The sequence below is a fragment of the Momordica charantia genome, assembly GCF_013281855.1.
Source record: "Momordica charantia cultivar OHB3-1 chromosome 8 unlocalized genomic scaffold, Mcharantia_2.0 BLBB01000008.1, whole genome shotgun sequence".
Classification (NCBI taxonomy): Eukaryota; Viridiplantae; Streptophyta; class Magnoliopsida; order Cucurbitales; family Cucurbitaceae; genus Momordica; species Momordica charantia.
The window spans coordinates 15,121,661-15,142,347 of NW_028275166.1; the positions used below are offsets into that span (position 1 = coordinate 15,121,661).

Below are 20,687 nucleotides of genomic sequence, written 5' to 3' on the forward strand. Positions count from 1 at the left end.
GTCCTCGTGACACTCCTCAGTCTTGGAGTAAATCAGGATGTCATCAATAAACACAATAACAAATGAATCTAAGAAATCCCTAAAAACCCGATTCATTAGATCCATAAAGGCTGCCGGAGCATTAGTGAGTCCAAAAGACATCACGATAAACTCATAGTGCCCATACCTCGTTCTGAAAGCTGTCTTTGGAATGTCGGCCTCCTTTAACCTTAACTGGTGGTACCCCGAACGCAAGTCTATCTTCGAGAACACTTTCGTTCCCTGAAGCTGATCAAAGAGGTCATCAATGCGTGGTAGGAGATACTTATTCTTAATCGTCACTTTGTTTAGTTCCCGGTAGTCTATACAAAGTAGCATAGAACCGTCTTTCTTCTTAACAAATAGCACGGGCGCACCTCAAGGGGACACGCTCGGGCGGATGAAACCCTTGTCGAGTAATTCTTCTAACTGTAACTTTAGCTCTTGCAACTCTGCCGAAGCCATTCGATATGGTGCTTTCGAGATGGGGGCCGTCCCTGGCAGCAACTCTATACAAAAGTCCGCTTCGCGAAATGGAGGCAAACCGGGAAGATCCTCAGAGAACACGTCAGTGAACTCATTAACCACACGAACCGCCTCAATGCTTGGAACAACCTTCCTTGCATCCACCGCGCTAGCCAAATAGGCCCAAGCACCACGCTGGAGAAGATAGCTGGCCTTCAATGCCGACACCACCCTTGGGACCCCGGCCTTAACTCCTTTAAAGGTAAAGTTTTGTCTGGAGGGCAAGCGAAAACTAACTTCCTTCTTCGAACAATTAATATTAGCCTGGTTAGCAGCTAACCAATCCATGCCTAGTATCACATCGAAATCCTACATATCCAGTTGAATTAACTTTACCTCCAAGGTCTGACCATCGAAAGAGAGTTGGCCTCCTTTCACCACTTGGCTAGTAACCAACACAGATCCTGACGGTGTGGATACCGACAACAAAAAGCCTAACGATTCTAGCTCTAGGTCCGCATGTCGAACAAAGGTAGAAGAAATGAAAGAATGACTAGATCCAGAGTCAAATAATGCGTAAGCAGGTATACTAAGCACTAAAATAGTTCCTGCAAAAGTAACACGCATGCAATAAAGCACAAACATATACACATAACTCAAGACTCACAGAGAGAAGGTACCTCTGACCACCGCCTCGGCATGCTCAACATCCCCCCTGGTGAGAGGAAAGATGCGCGCCCTCTGGGTTCCACCTTGAGTTGCAGTTGCCGCAGGGGTCTTCTGGCCTAACGCTTGGGTATTCGAGCCGGTCATCGGACACTCCCTTGCGAAATGTCCTTCCTTCTGGCACTTGAAACATATTATTTTTCCCAACCAACATGGCCTAGCATGGTTCTTCTTACAAGAGGGGCACACCGGAGGAACAGTCTGTCTTTGCGCATGGTGCTGGTGTCTTCTTGAGGATTGACTGGCGGAGAACGATGCAAATTTCCTCTTGACCCCCGAGCTTGAGCCTATTACCTGCTGAGACTGAGGCTCCTCGAGACATTTGTCCATAACCAACGCACACCTGACTGCCGCTGCGTATGTAGTTGGTTCCTTAAGAACAAGTAGCCCCTAGATCTCCCTACGCAAACCGTCAATGAACTTGTCAATCTTTAATTGCTCAGTAGGAATATATTGCATTCCAAAACGGGACAGCTCAGTGAACTTCCTTTCGTATTGGGCCACGTTTAGGCTCCTTTGAGTGAGATGGAGGAACTCTGCCCGTTTTTCATTCCTGACAGTCACGGGGAAATAGTACTGATAAAGTAGGTCCTTAAATCTTGCCCACATGACGGGTACGTTGGCGAGATCCTCCGCTGCCGCCACCGACTCCCACCAATTTACTACTTCTCCCCGAAGCATAAAAATTGCTCCCCGGACCTTGAAATCGTCGGAGCATCCTAAATACACATAAAGGGCTTCCAGCTCCCTGACCCATTCCTTGGCTGCAGTAGGCCTCTCACTCACCCCGTTGAAAACGAGTGGCCCAAAGCTTTTGAAATCCTGATAAACTGGACCTCATCTTGCGGAATTTGTGCCCGGCGAGGCTGCTGCACTTGAGCTCCACCGGCTCCATTCGCATTATCTAGTAGTACTTGCAATGCCTCAGCTAGCAACGCCACCTGGGGAACTCCCTGAAGGGATGTGAATCACGGAGCGGAAGCGGACTTTCGTTGCTGATTTTCGGGATACAAAATCAATTTTGCAAAGAAGGAAAATACAGAGGAAATTCAAACCTTTGAAGATCGTTTCTTCAGTGAATTCCCCTCGAACACCACCACCGGATCTTCCTCGCTATCCTCTTGGGTCTCGGGATCGTGCTCGTGGTAGCACCTTCATAGAAGAGAGGGAGAGTTTGAGAGAATTTTGAGAGAGAGATGTGGGAGTTTCTTTCTTGGTCTGTTCTGTAACTTTTTTCTTCTCCTGCTTCTCCAACACTTGGACAGGAAGAAGAAAGGTGACGTGGGGTAACTCCCCACGTCACAACTCTTCCCACTCCCCTGCAATTTTGTAGGGGAGTTAATATTAATAATAATATTATTAATATTATTAATATTAATATATGTATATATAATATATATAATAATAATTAAAATATATATAATAATATATATATAATAATTAATATATATATATAATTAATTAATCAAATTAATTAATATAATTAATTATTAATCCAATTAATAATTAATAAATATATATATACATAAATAATTAACACTTAATTTTTCAAAAAAAAAAAAAATCAACACTTAATTATTTATTATAAAATTAGAATCATATTCTAAAACATTTCTCTCGTATAACCTATAGTTTTAATGTACATCCTATGCACATTATTTTTAACCTATAGTTTTAATATGAATCTCATTCATATTAATTTTATTTGAATCTCATTCAAATAATATCTCTCATAATATATAGTTTTAATTTACAATTAACTATATATATTATAATGTATCAATATACATATAATCCCTTAAGTAATTTGAACAATTCAAATTCTTCCAAAAAATTTGATCCTCGTTTCACCCGTTATGAGCTAGCGAGGAGACCTAATGGACCTACAGATCCGAAGCTCCAACGATGCAAGATTAATCGGTCAAACTCATTGACCGAGTTAATCTAGATTCGTTAACTACGGGTCATTCCACTAAAGACCCGCAGTTGCACTCTTCTCACTGCAGAATGTTTTCGTGTCCATGGATATACGACCATTAATGACGAGTCAATCCTTCACGAGTGTTCGTAACTCAAGTTGGGTCAAATTATCGTTTTACCCCCGAGTTACATCTTACTGCTTAAACACCACTGCTCCTCTAATGAACAACCCGGTTATGGTCCAACCAATAACCGGAAGTCCCTCTCGGCCAATGAGAGGGTAGGGCCCCTTGTTCAAGTCCCGGAGTCAACATTGAAGGGAGCACTCACCTACTCCCCTAAAGTCGGGAAGGAGTGAATTCCATCTTGTGAAGTTATGTTCTCAGCTCCCCACTCGGTCTCGTCCCCAAAATGGTAGGAATGTTGAGTCGGCAACTAGGGCCACTCTCACCCATACAGATCAAAGGACGAGTCCTCACGGGCAGGAGTCCATAACTCACTCAGGATTGAGAATGAGTTGTATGGTCCTCCTAAGAAATAGCAATCTATTAGTTAACGGTGTTACACCTAAAGATTGCCTATTTCGCGGTCCGGTCTTATACAAACTCATTGTATAGGATACCCCCACTCGCATGTCTCCACACGAACGACCTGGATCGAGTCGTCTGTAACCTTTAAAGAGTGGGCCGTATCCATAGTGTTGCCAGGACAAGGTACCCAGCCTTATCCATATACTATAGACCCTTGAGGTTATTCACGGGACATTATCCATTCATATATCAGGGGTATATCAAATATATACCCCGTATATCAACTATATACCCAGTATATATACTGTCCCGATTACATCATAAATAACCTTGGATGTTTAGTTTATTGGATTTTGGACAATGCAAAGCTATGATTCAACAACAAATTTATTGAATAAAAACTTTATTAAATAGACATTTGTTTTTACAAAATACAAACTACGAGTTTAGGGCAACACACCCAACAGACCAACTAAAGCTTGAAGGACTCACCATACCGTCATCTCATGATTTTTAGATCGCCCCACAAGGTAAGTATGAATTAAATCTTAAAGTTGTTACTAACTTGAATTCTCTTTGTGTTAATTTTAAGGACTTACATAAAGAAGAAATCCAAATGATGAGATGGAGCCAAATGGAGGAAGTTGTGAAGCTGAAGTCAAACTTATCCATGTTTGAAAATTTTAGACCGAATCGTAAGGAAAGGAAATTCCTAACATATGCTCAAGAATTGTACCTTGAGTTTGAACCAAAGAGAAGAATTTCTTTCCAAGTGCTAGCAATAATACACGATGATGACTACAAGATAGAAATTCAAAGTGAGTATTGTAACGCCCCGCGTTACTCAGGTTAGTTTACCCTCGAGTCTCCGGGCCTCTTTTCTTAGAAATTTCTTTTTATTTAATTTCATTGTTTCATTTCATTTTATTTCGAGCTGCTGTGGTAATTGTTATGAGTGTTGAAGTGTACTTACGTATCTAATTATTGTGTAACGAGGAAATTGTTTTCTCTACAATTGTTCTAGTCCGTTGGGCACAAATTAAGTATCTAGGTAAGTGGGTCTTCCTTGTTTTAAAACAAGAGGGAAAAAGAAAACAACCTAGCCCAAGTGGGTCCCTTCTTGTAAAAAAACAAAAGAAAGGTAATAGAAAACCCTAGCCCCTAAAACCCCTCCCATTCGTGAGCCTCTTCTTCCCCCCCGTTTTAGTTTTCGTTTTTCTTTCTTCTACCGGCGCCTCAACCCTCCCCGAAGCACTCGACGGACGGCGACAACCAGTGGTTTTGACAGCCGCAGCAGCAGGCAACGGCGCGGCAGACAATGGCGGCGGGCGACTCCGGGCAGCGGCGGTGCACGACTTCGGGCAGCAACGAGTGCGCGACTTTCCGGCAGCAGCAGGCGTGCGGGGGTGTCGGGCAGCAGCAGTTCGCGGATGTCGGGCAGCAGCGGTGCGCGGGCGTCGGCAGCAGCGGTGCGCCGGTGTCGGGCAGCAGCGGTGGTGCACGGGCGTCGGGCAGCAGCGGCGGTGCGCGGATTCCGGTAGAAGCGGGTCGTGGCGCGGGTTCTTGCTGCACGCAGCGTCGTGGGCATCGTTTTGGTGAGTTTTTACTACTGAAATAGTCCGGACAGCAGCAGTTTCCGATCTCGGCACCTACCCATAACCATTAGAGGCTCGATTTACGCAACCCATATTTATTCGAGTTAGGCCTGAGTTACCCGCACCTAGAAGAAGTCGATTTCTGCGGTAATGGACATTGCAAGATCTCTTAGAATGAATTTAGACTACTGGAAATTTTGTATTAATTATTTCGTTTGTCTATTGTTGATTAGGTGGTGAGTTGACGCAAGATATAGGAGCATAGCAGTGAGTAAGTAGCACCAGGGGGCGAGTGCGTGCGTTATTTGGTGTTAACGGAATGGTTTGGTGCTGATTTTTAGTTAGAATAATTTATTTCGTGCATTAGAAAATTGTTAGTCTTGGTTTTGTGAACTCTTAGTGATTGTCGTTGTGTTACCTGTTACTGTTTTCATTGTTAGACATTAAGAGAACGCATGATTTCTATTGAGGGGTTGTGACTGGTCAGTTCTGATTATTGTGGTTGGAAGTAGTTAATTCATGACGTTTGTAAACATGTCGGAGACGAAATGCATGTGTTGATAGCCTGTTGTATAGTTTTTACATTGTTTTGTTGGAAGCTGCTGGTTTAGTGTATTGTTTGGTACGAAGAAAAGCATGCTGGTAAAATTGTGCTGTGAATTGAAATGTGGGAGACTTACTTATAGGTTGTCTTTGGAGGATTAGTGGGAATTGTCAAGAGTGATGGTTCCGGTTAGTGGTTCGTTAACCTGTGGGTTGTCTGAATTGAAAATGCATACTAGTCGCTTGGTTATTCAAAGCTTTGAGTGGATGCCTTGGGAATAAATGGCAAGGCTGAACATCAGGTTTCTATGGAGAAGTATTGCGGGTCTTGGGAATAAATGTCAAGAACCAATACGCCGGGTAATCATCGGTACCTTGGGGATAAATGTCAAGGACTGGTGCACAGTTCAAGGCCTTGGGGATAAATGACAAGGTCGAACACCAAGCTTCTGTAGAGAAGTATTGAGGCCTTGGGAATAAATGTCAAGGGCCAATACGACTCGAAGAGTTAAACTCGGAGGACTAACGTGCAGTGGTGCTTATGAGTAACAGTTCAAGACCTTGGGGATAAATGGCAAGGTCGAACACCAAGCGTTGTAGAGGGAGGTCGGTATCTTGGGAATAAATGTCAAGAGCCGTTACGCCTCAAAAAGTTAGACTTGGAGTACCAACATAGGGTGGGAGTGAGTGTTAGTTCAATTAGGGACAAAGGCTAGTGGGTCGTGTGGTTGGAGTCCCGGAAGTCTAGGCGTTGGGTTGCGTGTATGGAAATGTTAATCTATTATTATTATCCCGTGTTGCCTATCTGTTTGTTCTGCTATTGTTTTCATTTATGTGGTTGTGATTACGAGCGTGTTGTGGTGTTAGTTAGGGTGGGCTACTTACGGAGTATTTTATGTACTCACCCCCCTACCTTATTTGTTTCAAGTGTGAACAGGGCCGACCGCGGTGATGACGTGGATGAGGTCTGACTGAGGAGGGATCACTAGCTGTGTTGGTTAGGCTAGGGAATAATATCGTGCATTGCAGACATCATTAAAAATCTTATTGCTATGAAATAAAAGGGGAATTAGACATTGGGTTAACTCAAAGGACCCTTTCTCTTATTGCTGTATGGGTATTTTACTATTCGAATTACTGATGTATTTTGGATTACGTGACAAAACGATTATTTTCTTTTGATTGGATTCCTGACCACTGAGGCGGGTATTATTTTCTGGATATTCCATTGTTGTGCACCTTTATTTTGTATGTTGCATTAAGAGAACATTACATTTTCGTTTCCTTAAATAGCAGGGTTCAATAAGCGTTATAGGGTCGTTACTTCGTTAAACGTATCAGAAATTCGGGTCTTTACAAGTATCGTGTGGTATGTTCGAATTTGTCACTAATTAGATTACTTTCTTTTGTAGGTGACATTAGATTCAAGGACGAATCCTTTTCAATAAGCAGGAGATGATGTGATCTAATAAATATATATATAATTAATTAATTAATTAATTAATCATATTAATTAATAAATGATAATTAATTATTAATCTAATTAAGAATTAATTAATATATATATATCAAATAAATAACTAACCCTAAATTATTTATCACATGAATAGAATCATATTCTATAGCATTTCTCTCGTATAACCTATAGTTCTAATGTACATCTTAAGCACATTATTTTTAACCTATAGTTTTAATATGAATCTTATTCATATGAATTTTATTTGAATCCCATTCAAATAATTTCTCTCATAATATATAGTTTTAATTTATAATTAACTATATATTATAATGTATCAATATACATATAATCCCTTAAGAAATTTGAACAATTCAAATTCTTCCAAAAAACTTATCCTCATTTCACCCATTATGAGCTAGCAAGGGGACCTAATGGACCTACAGATTAGAAGCTCCAACGATGCAAAATTAATCGGTCAAACTCATTGACCGAGTTAATCAAAATTCGTTAACAACGGGTCATTCCACTAAAGACCCGCAGTTGCACTCTTCTCACTGCAGAATGTTTTCGTGTCCATGGATATACGACCATTAATGACGAGTCAATCCTTCACGAGTGCTCGTAACTCAAGTTGGGTCAAATTACCGTTTTACCCCTGAGTTACATCTTACTCCTTAAATACCACTACTCCTCTAATGAATAACCCGGTTATGGTCCGACCAATAACCGGAAGTCCCTCTCGGGCCAATGAGAGGGTGGGGCCCCTTGTTCATGTCCCGGAGTCAGCATTTAAGGGAACACACATCCATTCCCCTAAAGTCGGAGAGGAGTGAATTCCATCTTGTGAAGTTATGTTCTCAGCTCCCCACTCGGTCTCGTCCCCAAAATGATAGGAATGTTGAGTCGGCAACTCGGGCCACTCTCACCCATACAGATCAAAGGACGAGCCCTCACAGGCAGGAGTGCATAACTCACTCAGGATTGAGAATGAGTTGCTTAGTCATCCTAAGAAACAGCAATCTATTAGTTAACGGTGTTACATCTAAAGATTGGCTATTTCGTGGTCCGGTCTTATACAAACTCATTGTATAGGATACTCCCACTCGCATGTCTCCACACGAACGACCTGGATCGAGTCGTCTTTAACCTTTACAGAGTGGGCCGTATCCATAGTGTTGCCAGGATAAGGTACCCGACCTTATCCATATACTATAGACCCTTTAGGTTATTCACGGGATATTATCCACTTGTATATCAGGGTATATCAAATATATACCTCGTATATCAGGGGTATATCAAATATATACCCAGTACATATACTGTCCGGGTTACACTAAAATAACCTCAGATGTTTAGTTTATTGGATCTTGGACAATGCAATGCAATGAATTCAACAACAAATTAATTGAATAAAACTTTATTGAATATACATTTGTTTTTACATAAATACAAACTACGAGTTTAGGGTAACACACCCAACATAGTGTTTATATTTGTGTCGTGCATATAGTTTAGGGTCTAGTTGGATAATTGTGTGGCTATCCTGCAACAAATATCACCAATTAAGATTTAGTGTTTATATTTGTGTCTTGCATATAGTTTAAAGTCTAATTGGATAATTGTGTGGTTGTCCTGCAACAAAGATAATCAATTAATATTTAGTGTTTATATTTGTGTCATGCATATAATTTAAAATTTAGTTGGATAATTGTGTGGTCATCCTATAGCGAAGATATTCAAGTAGGACTTAGTGTTCATATATGTGTTATGCATATAGTTTAAAGTCTAGTTGGATAATTATGTGGTTTAAAGTCTAACTGGATAATTGTATGACTATCCTGCAGCAAATATAGTCACTTAAGATTAAGTGTTTATATGTGTGTCATGCATATATTTTTAAAATCTATTTGGATAATTGCGTGGCAATCCTACAGCAAAAATAGCCAATTAACATTTAGTGATTATATTTGTGTCATGTATATAGTTTAAAGTCTAGTTGGATAATTGTGTATCTTGCAGCAAAGATAGTAAATATAGTTTTCGTGTTTATATTTGTGTGAGGCATATAGTTCAAAATCTATATATTTTTTGCTTAACATAAAAGTAGATCTCTCTTAAAGCTTTAATGGTGGGATAGTTATTGGATGTTCTCTCATGACATATACATATATCATTCATGTAGCACTATATTTTAAGTTGTCAAGCTTGACAATAGTGGGATAGTTAAAGGATGTTCTCTCTTTTTGATATCTTCCATTTCAGGTTTGACAATGGTGGGATAGTTAAAGGTCATTTTCCAATACTTATTGATTTTTAATGTTGCTATTTTTGGTTTGTTTGATTTATGACCCTCCAAATTTATAAATTCTGGGTTGATATTTGGTAGGTGTATATGATTAACATTTGATGGAGTGAGTATTTCACATTCATATATCCATGCATTTATCTGTTTTTTTTATCTATATCGTTGATTCATCGCAATGATTGTTAGAGCAGTCGTGTGACCCTATTTCAACAATATAATGCATGTTGGAGTTAGAAAGAAAATGTGGGAGTTATTATTAATATTTTCTTAATTGTTTGTTTTATTTTGTTTAAGGAGTAGCTTGTGGGAGTAACATTTTGAGAAAGGAGAATGTATAGAGAAAAGTTTTGGCGTGCTTTCGACATATGTGAGGTTGATGTAATGTGAATATAGTTCGTTGGGTTAGTCTGAAACCAATGCTTTTTAGGCGCACCCAAGCAGGTGAGGCGATTTTACCCGGGAGCGCCTTAAACGGTTCCAAGGTGAGTGCCTTCAACCAAGCGCTCGCCTTGGTGCAACCCCTTGCGCCTGGGCGCCTTTGCCTTTTGGAGAGGCGAGCACCTCGTTGAAGTGAGACATTTTACACTACTTTTTTTTTTCTTTTTATGTTAAAAACCCACGAAAAGCAATCCTAAAAAATCGAATATCCACAGCCAAAAATCAAAATACCCATACCCGAAAGGCTTTTTCCTTCGTTGTGGCACCACTTTCGTCCTTGTATTATAAGTTTTTCGGTTCTTCTTTTCGATTCTTCCTATGTTTGCTTCAATTCTTCTTCAATTATTAAATTATTCTTCATCAATTCTTAAATTGAGAAAAGAACCAAACAATGGAACATTAGAAGACAATGAAGAATAAGAGTTGGAGAAAAAGAAGAATCAAGGAAGAAGTTGAAGAATAATAGAAGAAGAATCGAAGAGAATTTTGAAAAAACTTGCAAATTGAAAATCCTGTCGCTTCAGTTCTTCTCTTTTTCTTTTTCATATTTCCAAGTCGTACTAAACAAGTGCTAGTGCTAGAAAATACTCACCTGCAATGAAATTGCCATCTGATGGCAACACTTCCCGATGGCAATAAGCACTCCCTACTTTAATGCATAGTTTAATTTAAATACAAATGTTTTTATATCTTTCTATTTAACCACTATTTACTATTTTTTATAATTTATATTTATAAGTTTTCTTAATTATTTGAACTTAAATTTTAAAATTTTCTTAATTATTTAAGTTAAACTTTATATGGACATTATACAAATATTAATATCTAGAGTATTTTATTTTTTACTAAAATTACTATAGATAATATTTATTTATTATTTTATTAAGTGCGCCTCACTTTAGTTGGGCATCGGCTTTTTATCGCCTCTCACATCGAGGCGATCAAATAACTTGTTGCCTTGAGGTGCGCCTTGCACCTCGAAAGCACTATCTGAAACATACATTTCGTTCTCTTATTGTAGTTATAGTATAATATTTGTATAACATATCATAATGTACAAATTTGATCATTATGTATATTTATATGAAAACTTTGATCTTATTATATGCAACTTTGTTACATTTTGTAAATTACAGATATAGAGAATTTCTTTGAAATGTGTACAATGTTGTTAAACATATTTCGTGACAGTCATGACATTATCATATATAAACTCTTATTGACATTACAAACCTTTATTAAACACAAATTGTGACAATAACAAAAAAACTATCACAATTAACCAATTGTAATATATAAGATTTTCGTGATAGTTAAAATTGTCAATATAAAAGTATTAATGACAAGTAAAAATGGTCAATATAAAGATTTTCATAACAGTTAAAATTGCCAATATTTATCGTAAAACTATGACTATAAAAGTTTTCGTGACAATTATAAATTGTTAATTGTTGCGTTTTTCTTAACGTTTATTAGGTGTCCTTAAAAAAAATTTCATGTCAATTTTGAACTGTCGTTAAAAATATTTTATGATAATTATAAACTGTTGTTAAAAAAATTTTCGTGACATTTATAAACTGTCATTAAAAACTATTTTGTGACATTTATAAACTGTCATCAATAATTTTTTTATTGACAGAAGAATAGAATTTTTTATTATTTTAATAACGGTTATAAATTGTCATCGAATGAGTTTTTGTGACAGTTTTTTAATTGTGATGGTATTGGTGGCAAATTATAACTGTAGTTGTAAATGCATTAATGACAAATTTTCAAAATTGTCATGTTCTCTTTTTCCTTGATATCTTAATCCATGAAAGTTATATAACTGTCATGAATTATGTTAATGACAGTTTTTAACTGTCATTGAAAGCCAAATTTATACTAGTGTTAATAAAATATAAAAAAATATGAATAATATATACTTGCCTCTATGTTAGGAGGAATCCCATTGGAGTATGAGATAGACATAAAAAAGAGAGATAATAAATATATATTCTTCATTTTTCAAAAAATAATAATTAGTAAACACAAATGCCCATGGCATGGAATTTCATAATTGTGTTGACCTTTCATGATGATTAAATAATGTCATAAATAATAAAAAGTCTATGAATCTCCGTTTTTTGCTGAAAAAAGACACCTCAATCGGTTTGTGACATCTTTTAGTGTCATGGAATCCCCATATTTGTTGATTTTTTTTTGTGAGATTTAAAAACATCATAAATAACGAAAAAATCGGTAAGTCTCTATTTTTTCTTGCAAAGAAAACACGCCTACACCTTTCTTTACCTTTTTAAGTGTCGTTGAATCCCAATTTTGATGTAGTGTGAACAGGGAACTTCCTATTGACATGTGAAGAGGTAAGTACTCCTCATACTTGCTATGGAAACTTCGTGCTTTCCCTTCAAAAACAAGCCTTTCACTTTTATGATGGGGCTTTTCCATCTTTTTTTACCATTCATAAACATCACTTGATCCCAATTTTGTTGTATTGTGAACAATAAACTTTCGATTGACCGGTCAACGTGTAAGTACTCCTCATACTTATTATGACATGCTAAATCCTTGCTCTTAGAAAACATAAATCAATATGTCAAAGATTTTTTTGAACTCTTGTTGAGTAGCCAATTGGTTTTGAAAAAATAAAGGACCTAACAAGATTTATTATATACGTGGGCTACTCGTCTTATTGTGAACTGATTTTGAGATGGAAACTATGAATATTGATACGATATTAGAGCCCAAAACTCAAACGAGTATCTGGTCCAACTTAAAGTACTACTACAAAAATTTCCTTAAATCATGGCCATATGACCGTAGTTTATTTTCATAACCATGGTTGTTCGGCCATAGTATATGGGTACTATAGTCTATACTATAGACTACGGCCGACGTTAGTCGTAAACTATAGTATAGAGTATAACTAATGTCAGTCGTAGTCTATAATATTATAAACTAGTGAATTCTAGAAGCTGAGCATGCTCTACGAAAATATGCAGCCAAATTAAAACACAACAATAGTAGCATATCCAACACTACTAGAAAAATGGTCTTCCATGAGAGTTCTGAACAGTAAAAAAGTTTGGAGGAAAAAAAACTGTCACAAATCATGGCCGCACGTTTTTTGCAGGAAAAAACGCGAATTTTCAAATTTTGTTAGTTTTATGACAGTTAAAAACAGTCACGAAAACCAAATTTTCAATGACAGTGAAAAACTATCACGAAATGGTAGAGGTGCGATTTTGGCGGGAAAAAGCAGTGATCTACGAAAATTTTCATGTTTTATGACATTTTATAATTGTCAATAAAAAAATCTATGACATACAAAAAGTGTCACAAATGATGTTGAGTGCGTTTCATTTCAGTTGATATTAATTATTTCGGGATTCTCCGATCGTATCGAATATAGATTTATGATTGATAGTTTCCCCAAATAATCCATGAAATAAGTAGAAAATGATATTTAGTAGAGTGGCTACTTACCCTGTGTAATTGTGCCCCTTCCTCTTCTGTCTCGAGTTTGAGCCAATGGATTTCAATTATTCTTTCAACCCCTATTATTATATTTTTACAATAACAAATAAATTTAATTATATTAAAATAAAAAAACATATATTTAATTCGTATTTACATTTCCTTGCATAAATTTAATTCATCATGAAAAGTAAAATATGATGATAAACATAAAATAATATAAGTTAATTATAGTTTCACCAATCGTTCCGTAAATAAAATATTGATATTTAAATTTGGGTTTAAATTGAAACTAGTTAGGTTGATGACCCTTTAAATTTTTTTTATAACATAAAATTTTGAATTTTAGATAGAAAATTTTTAACTAAATCTTAGTTTTGAAAATTTGTTTATTTTTTCATTAGATTCTTTCCCAAATTTTTAAGAATATTAATAGGAACTTTTTGAAAGAAAATAGAAACAAGTCATAAATTTTCTCAATAAAATGAAAAATAAAAACTCAGTAAATATATATATATATATACAAAATATATATATATATATACAAAATATATATATATATATATATATATATATATATATAATATATATGTATGTTTATATATAAATAAATACCAACAAAATAAGTTGGTTTTATGAAATGTTGAACTATAATATAAATAAAATTAAAATAAATTAAATCAAACCATGCCCTTTTGCGAACTATTTTTTTCCTCATCTGTTTTCAATGTTCTTTTCAAAAAACCTAAAGTTCATCATCTTTTTGCACTCTTTTTCCTTCGCCGTCATCCTTCATCTATCTCGCACCGTCATTCAAGATCAGTTACCTAAATGACGCAAATTCACATAATCGATTGCCGTCACTACAAGAATTATGAGTTTTTTCCGACGCTTTTATTCTTGATGCTGGGCAAACATCTTTTTCGCTACTAAAGAATAATAGTCGAGACGTTGCCGACTATTGACTAAAATAATCATGAAGGAATACATTCTGGACGTTGGGTGAAGTTACTCTTACCGATGTTTTGGCCTCGGGTACAATTTTGTTTTTGTATATTATCACTCCCAAGATTTTTTAAATAGTCGGGAGAGGTTTATATTCCCGACTGTTTTATTATATAGTCGGACAAAATTTGTTAATTATTTTTTAATTACCACACCAGACTATTTTTAGAAAAAAAGTCGAATAGTGGACTTTACACAAATATTTTAATAAATTGTTAGGCACTATTGTTTTTCATTTTTTTTTTCAAATACTACAATTCCCGATTATTTCGAAAATAGTCGGGAGTTATCAATATTCCCAACCATTCTAAAATAGCGTCAGTGGTATTTTTTTCATTTTGTTAAATATTAAAACTCCCGACTCTTTTGAGAAACAGTCGCGAAAAGTGGACTTTCCCAATTATTTTAATAATTGTCGAGCAATGTTGTTTTAATTTTCTTTTTTTTTTAATATTATGACTCCCAACTATTTAGAAAAATAGTCAGGAAAAGTGAATCAAGCCGACACTTGTATATAAGAGTTTGAGATAAGTTATTTATAAAAGTATACTTTTGTTTTTAAATTAAAAAGTTTTTAAAATTTGTATTTTTTAAAAAATAACAAAATTAAAGGTTTTTACAATTTTTTTAAATAGTAAATAAATTGCATCCCACTGTATTGGGGTTTCTTCTATTCCTAATGTAACGCTGCACGTTCTTTAGCTAGTTTATTATAAATTTAAATAACGAATTTGGATTTCTCCTTATATGGATAAATTGAATTGTTGGTTTTTCTTATTTTGAAGTTTTAATTTTGAGTAAATTAGAATTTAAATTTAATTTTGTCAGATTAAGATAAATTAAGTTTTCGATTTTTACAAATATGTTTTTAATCAAGTTTGAATTCGAAGTTTTGGAAATTTAATTTTCCCTTTTTGATTGATTCTTGGGTTTTAAAATTAAGTTGTCTCTCAAATAAAATTTTCAAATATTTTTAAAGTGGGTTCTTATTGGAAAATGATTAAGGCAAAATCCCCTTTTTATAAGGCTTTAAACATTAATAAAATAAAAGATATAAAAAAGGGATAAAGAAACAAATCCTAAAAAAAAATCACCATCTTCTCCCATTCCCCTACCTCTTAGTCGTCCATCCCCACCCTTCTGTCGTTTATCAACCACCTGCCACCCCAACTTTCCCGTCGCCACCACCCTCTCTCTGGCGACGCCTTAGATAGCGGCGATCTTCGCGTCTTCTCCCAGTGTCGGTTTGAAGCAGCCCATGGCGATGCGACGAGAACGAGCTGCATTTTCCGACATTCCATGGCTTGTTCCAGCAGCGGCGCATCTTGGTTTCTCCGACAAAGTAGCACCCGTAGCGGCAGCGTGTTCCCAACCTCGGGCAGTAATAGATTCTGCCGGCATGGATCTGCAATAGTGGCGACAAGGTGCATGGGGGTGCGACCTTAGCAACGAGCGACCCACACAATTTTTTACGGTCCTTGTGTGTTTCGCAGCGGTTCGTGGTGGTTTCGACGGGCGTGTAACCTTCCAGTGGCGGCTTAATGTTTTTGCCACTAGATTCAGCGCTCCCTCGACAGCTACGTCGATTCAGATCCGTGGCAACCGATTGGAACCCAGCGCCTTGTACCCGAACATAATAAAGGTGACGACCAACACCGTTTCAGCATCAATTTCGTGTAACCCAGGTGATTTTGACGTGAGATAGTAGGTAACTACTGACAGGATGTGAATCCCGGAGCGGAAGCGGATCATTGTTCATGAGTTTTTGAGAAACAAAATGAAACATTCAGATATGAAAATATAGGGGAAAGAACATTTCTTTACCTTTCAAGAACTCTTCCTCAATTTGATTTCCTGAACACCACCAATGAGTCTTCCGTGCTATCCTCTTGGGTCTCGAGATCGTGCTTGTGGCAGTACCGATTTGGAATGTAAAGGGAGAATTGAGAGAGCAATAGAGAGAGATACCTTAAGAAGCGAGCTCGGAAAAAATTGTTCTTTTTTTTTAGCAAAACAATTCGGCCTCAATAACCAACAAAAGTGACGTGGGGAGTTACCCCACGTCATTAAACTTCGCACTTCCCTGCTAAAATGCAAGGCAGTTTAACATTAATAATATCGATTAATTAATATAATTAATTTATTAAATAATTATTAATCATATTAATTATTAATCATATTAATTATTAATCAATTAATTATAAATATTAAATAATTAACAATTAATTATTTAACATTTAATTAAATATCTCATATTTAATTAAACCATATTCTCTCTTGTATAACCTATATATTTAATGTACATCTTATGTGCATTAATTTTTAACCTATAGTTTTAATATGAATCATATTCATATTTATTTTATTTGAATCTTATTCAAATGATTTCTCTCATAATATATAGTTTCAAGTTATAATTAACTATATATTATAATGTATCAATATACATATATTCCCTTGATCAATTTGAACATTTCAAATTCTTCCAAAAACTTGATCTTCGTTTTACCCGTTATGAGCTAGCAAGGGGACCTAATGGATCTACATATCAGAAGCTCCAACGATGCGAGATTAATCGGTCAAACTCATTGACCGAGTTAGTCAACATTCGTTAACTACGGGTCACTCCACTAAAGATCCACAGCTACATTCTTCTCACTGCAGAATGTTTTCGTGTCCACGGACATACGACCATTAATGACAAGTCGATGCTTCACGAGTGCTCGTAACTCAAGCTGGGTCAAATTACCCTTTTACCCCTGAGTTACATCTTCCTCCTTAAGTACCACTGCTCCTCTAATGAACAACCCGGTTATGGTCCGACCAATAACCGGAAGACCGTCTGGGACCAGTGAAAGGGTAGGGCCCCTTGTTCAAGTCTCGGAGTCAGCATTTAAGAGAACGCTCATCTACTCCCCTAAGGTAGGGGAGAAGTGAATTTCATCTTGTGAAGTTATGCTCCCAGCTCACCACTCGGTCTCGTCCCCAAAATGCTAGGAATATTGAGTTGGCGTTTCGGGCCACTTTCACCCATACAGATCAAAAGATGAGCCTTCACGGACAGGAGTCCATAACTCACTCAGGATTGAGAATGAGTTGTGTGGTCATCCTAAGAAATTGCAATCTATTAGTTAACGGTATTACATCTAAAGATTAGCTATTTTGCAGTCTGGTCTTATACAAACTCATTGTATAGGATACCCTCCCTCGCATGCCTCCACACAAACGACATAGATCGAGTCGTCTCTAACAATTAAAAAGGGGTCATATCCATAGTGTTGCCAGGATAAGGTACCCAGTCTTATCCATATACTATAGACCTTTTAGGTTATTCACGGGACATTGTCCACTCGTATATCAAGGATATATCAAATATATACCTCGTATGTTAGGGGTATATCAAATATATACCTAGTATATCAAATATATATCCGGTATATATTGTCTCGGTTACATGATAATAACCTTGGATGTTTAGTTTATTGGATTTTGGACAATGTAATACTATGAATTCAACAACAAATTTATTGAATTAAACTTTATTGAATATACATTTATTTTTACATAAATACAAACTACGAGTTTAGGGCAACACACCCAACAACTACTCACATAAATTTGGTTTTGATTCGATTAAGGTGTTATTGAGTTGGTTTCTAAGCCAAGTTTGATTGTGTTTGGATTTAGGAACGCTTCGACGAGCTTAGTAACGCATTAGGACTTTGTAATAAGTAGTTTCTTACTTGAGGTGATTGTTTGTTGTGTGTTGCTATGAACAGATTGTTTGCTTGTATGCCTATGAGTGTTGTTGCATGATTGCTTGCGGTTGGTACTATATACATATTGCTATTGTAATATTGTGAGTTGGTTGTGTTCTAACTATTACGAAAATTGTTTAAGTGTTGGATGTGTTGGGTTTTATGTCATAAACTCATGGTTTGTAGACATAAAACAAATATTCATTTAATAAAGTTGTTATTGATAGAATTGCATTAATCCAAATCCAATAACTATCATCCGAGGTTATGTCATGTAACTGGAACAGTACATAACAGATATACAATATATATTTAATATACAGCGTATATATTTCATATACATTGTATATATATACAATACATATTCGATATACATGTGGATAATATTCCAGTAGTAACCTAAAGGGTCTATAGTATATGGATAAGGATGGGTACCTTATCCTGGTAACACTATGGATACAGCCCACTTTGTAATAGTTACAAATGACTTGATCCAGGTCGTTCATGTGGTTACATGCGGTGGGGGTATTCTATACAATGAGTTTGTATAAGACCGGACCACGAAATAATTAATCTTAGTTGTAACACCATTAGCTAATACATTAATATTTCAATAGAATGACCAGGTAACTAAATCTCCATCCTGAGTGAGTTATGGACTCCTGTTTGTTAGAGCTCGTCCTTTGATTTGTATGGGTGAGAATGGCCCGAGTCGCCGACTCAATTTGCGTACCATTTTGGGGACGAGACCGAGTGGGGAACTGGGAACATAACTACAGAAGATGGAATTAACCCCTTCCCGACTTTAGGGTAAGTAGATGAGTGTTCTCTTAAGTGCTGACTCCGGGACTTGAACAAGGGGCTCCACCGTGTCACTGGCCCGAGAGGGACTTCCGGTTATTGGTTGGACCATAATCGGGTCGTTCATTAGAGGATCAACGGTACTTAAGGGATGTAACACAGGGTTATTTGATAATTTGACCCAGCTGTGGTTACGAACGCTCGTGAAGGATTGACTTGCCATTAATGGTCAAAATCCATGGACGCAAAATATTCTACAGTGAAAAGAGTGCAACTGTGGGTCTTTAGTAGAGTGACCGACAGTTAATGAATGTTGATTAATATGGTTAATGACTTTAATAAATTAATCTCGTATCGTTAGAGCTTCCGATCTGTAGGTCCATTTGGTCCGTTTGCTAGCTCGTAAAGGATAGTTAAGAACAGTTAGTCTTGAAAATAATTTGAATTGTTCAAATTAGTTCAAGGGAATTAAAGTTAATTGTATCAGATGCAATTAATATAATATATGTTGATACATTATAATATAAAGTTAATTTTGAATTGGACTCAAAACTATGAGAGACATGGGTATTAGAATTTGATTATAATATAGTTGATTAATTTAAGTTTAACTTAATTAAATATGATTTAATTAAATTAATGTGATATATTAATTTTGTTAAATTAAATTAGATTTAATTTAATTGAATCAATAATTCTTTTTTGTAATTAATTAATTAATTATTATTTTAATTAAAATTGTTCTAATTAATTATTATTTTAATTAAAATTGTTTTAATTAAAATAAAAGAAAAAAAAGGGAGGATCAACCTCCCACTTCCCACCATTAATGGTGGGAAGCCGGGAGGTTTTCCCACTTCCCACCTTTAATGGTGGGAAGCGAGAAAGTGGTGAGTGGGGAAGTTGTGACTTCTCCACTACTCTTCCTTCCTTAAAAAAAGGGAGGTTCTCCCCTTCTTTTCGGATCGATGCTCAGTTGTTGAGTTTCTGAAACTCCAACGAGAAATTGTCTCTCTCGATCTCTCAGTTTCCCTTTCAATTATATGACGATTCCCACAAACCGAGTTCTTAATATCCAGAGGATAGGGAAGAAGACTTTTTGGTGGCATTGGTGTCTACATTGAAAAAGTGTCTTCAAAGGTATGTATCACTAACTTCCTATCTATTCATGCTTATATGTATTTTCTTTGTTGTAATTCTAAGACAAGATCGAAGCACACGCGTTCGTACGCTTCCGCTGCAGGATCCGATCCCTTCAGGATGTGTTTCTGGATTATTGATAATTATATTATTGTATTGTTGTGTTCACAAAAGTATACAGAGTTTTTGGTTTTATGTAGAGTATAAGAATTCTTTATTTGTATTGGGAGAACTATTCAAAATGTGGGTGCTCATGTGGCAAGATTTAATAGAAAAAAATGTTATGTCTTTAACTTAGAGATTTAGTAAAAGGAAAAAAAAAGAGAAAAATGGGAAGCAAAATGCACAACATAATTTATAGTATAATACTGAAGGGATGTGAATCCCGGAGCGGAAGCGGACCGTTGTTCATGACAATTGGAAAACAAAATCACAAAGTGCAAGAAGAAAACCACAGGAGAAAAATTACCTTTGAAGAACTTTTCTTCAATGAATTTCCCGACACTA

The 20,687-nt window shown here is 36.2% G+C and overlaps 1 protein-coding gene across 1 annotated transcript; it reads right to left on the reverse strand.

Moving 5' to 3' along the window:
• Nucleotides 1-396: 396 nt before the first annotated feature.
• Nucleotides 397-1,539, reverse strand: LOC111018143 (uncharacterized). The gene is made up of 3 exons (XM_022294104.2): nucleotides 1,164-1,539; nucleotides 964-1,091; nucleotides 397-852 (listed from the first exon to the last, which is right to left on the reverse strand). The coding sequence occupies exons 1-3, from the start codon at nucleotides 1,537-1,539 to the stop codon at nucleotides 397-399; spliced, it is 960 nt and encodes a 319-aa protein (XP_022149796.2).
• Between the last annotated feature and the right edge of the window lie 19,148 nt (nucleotides 1,540-20,687).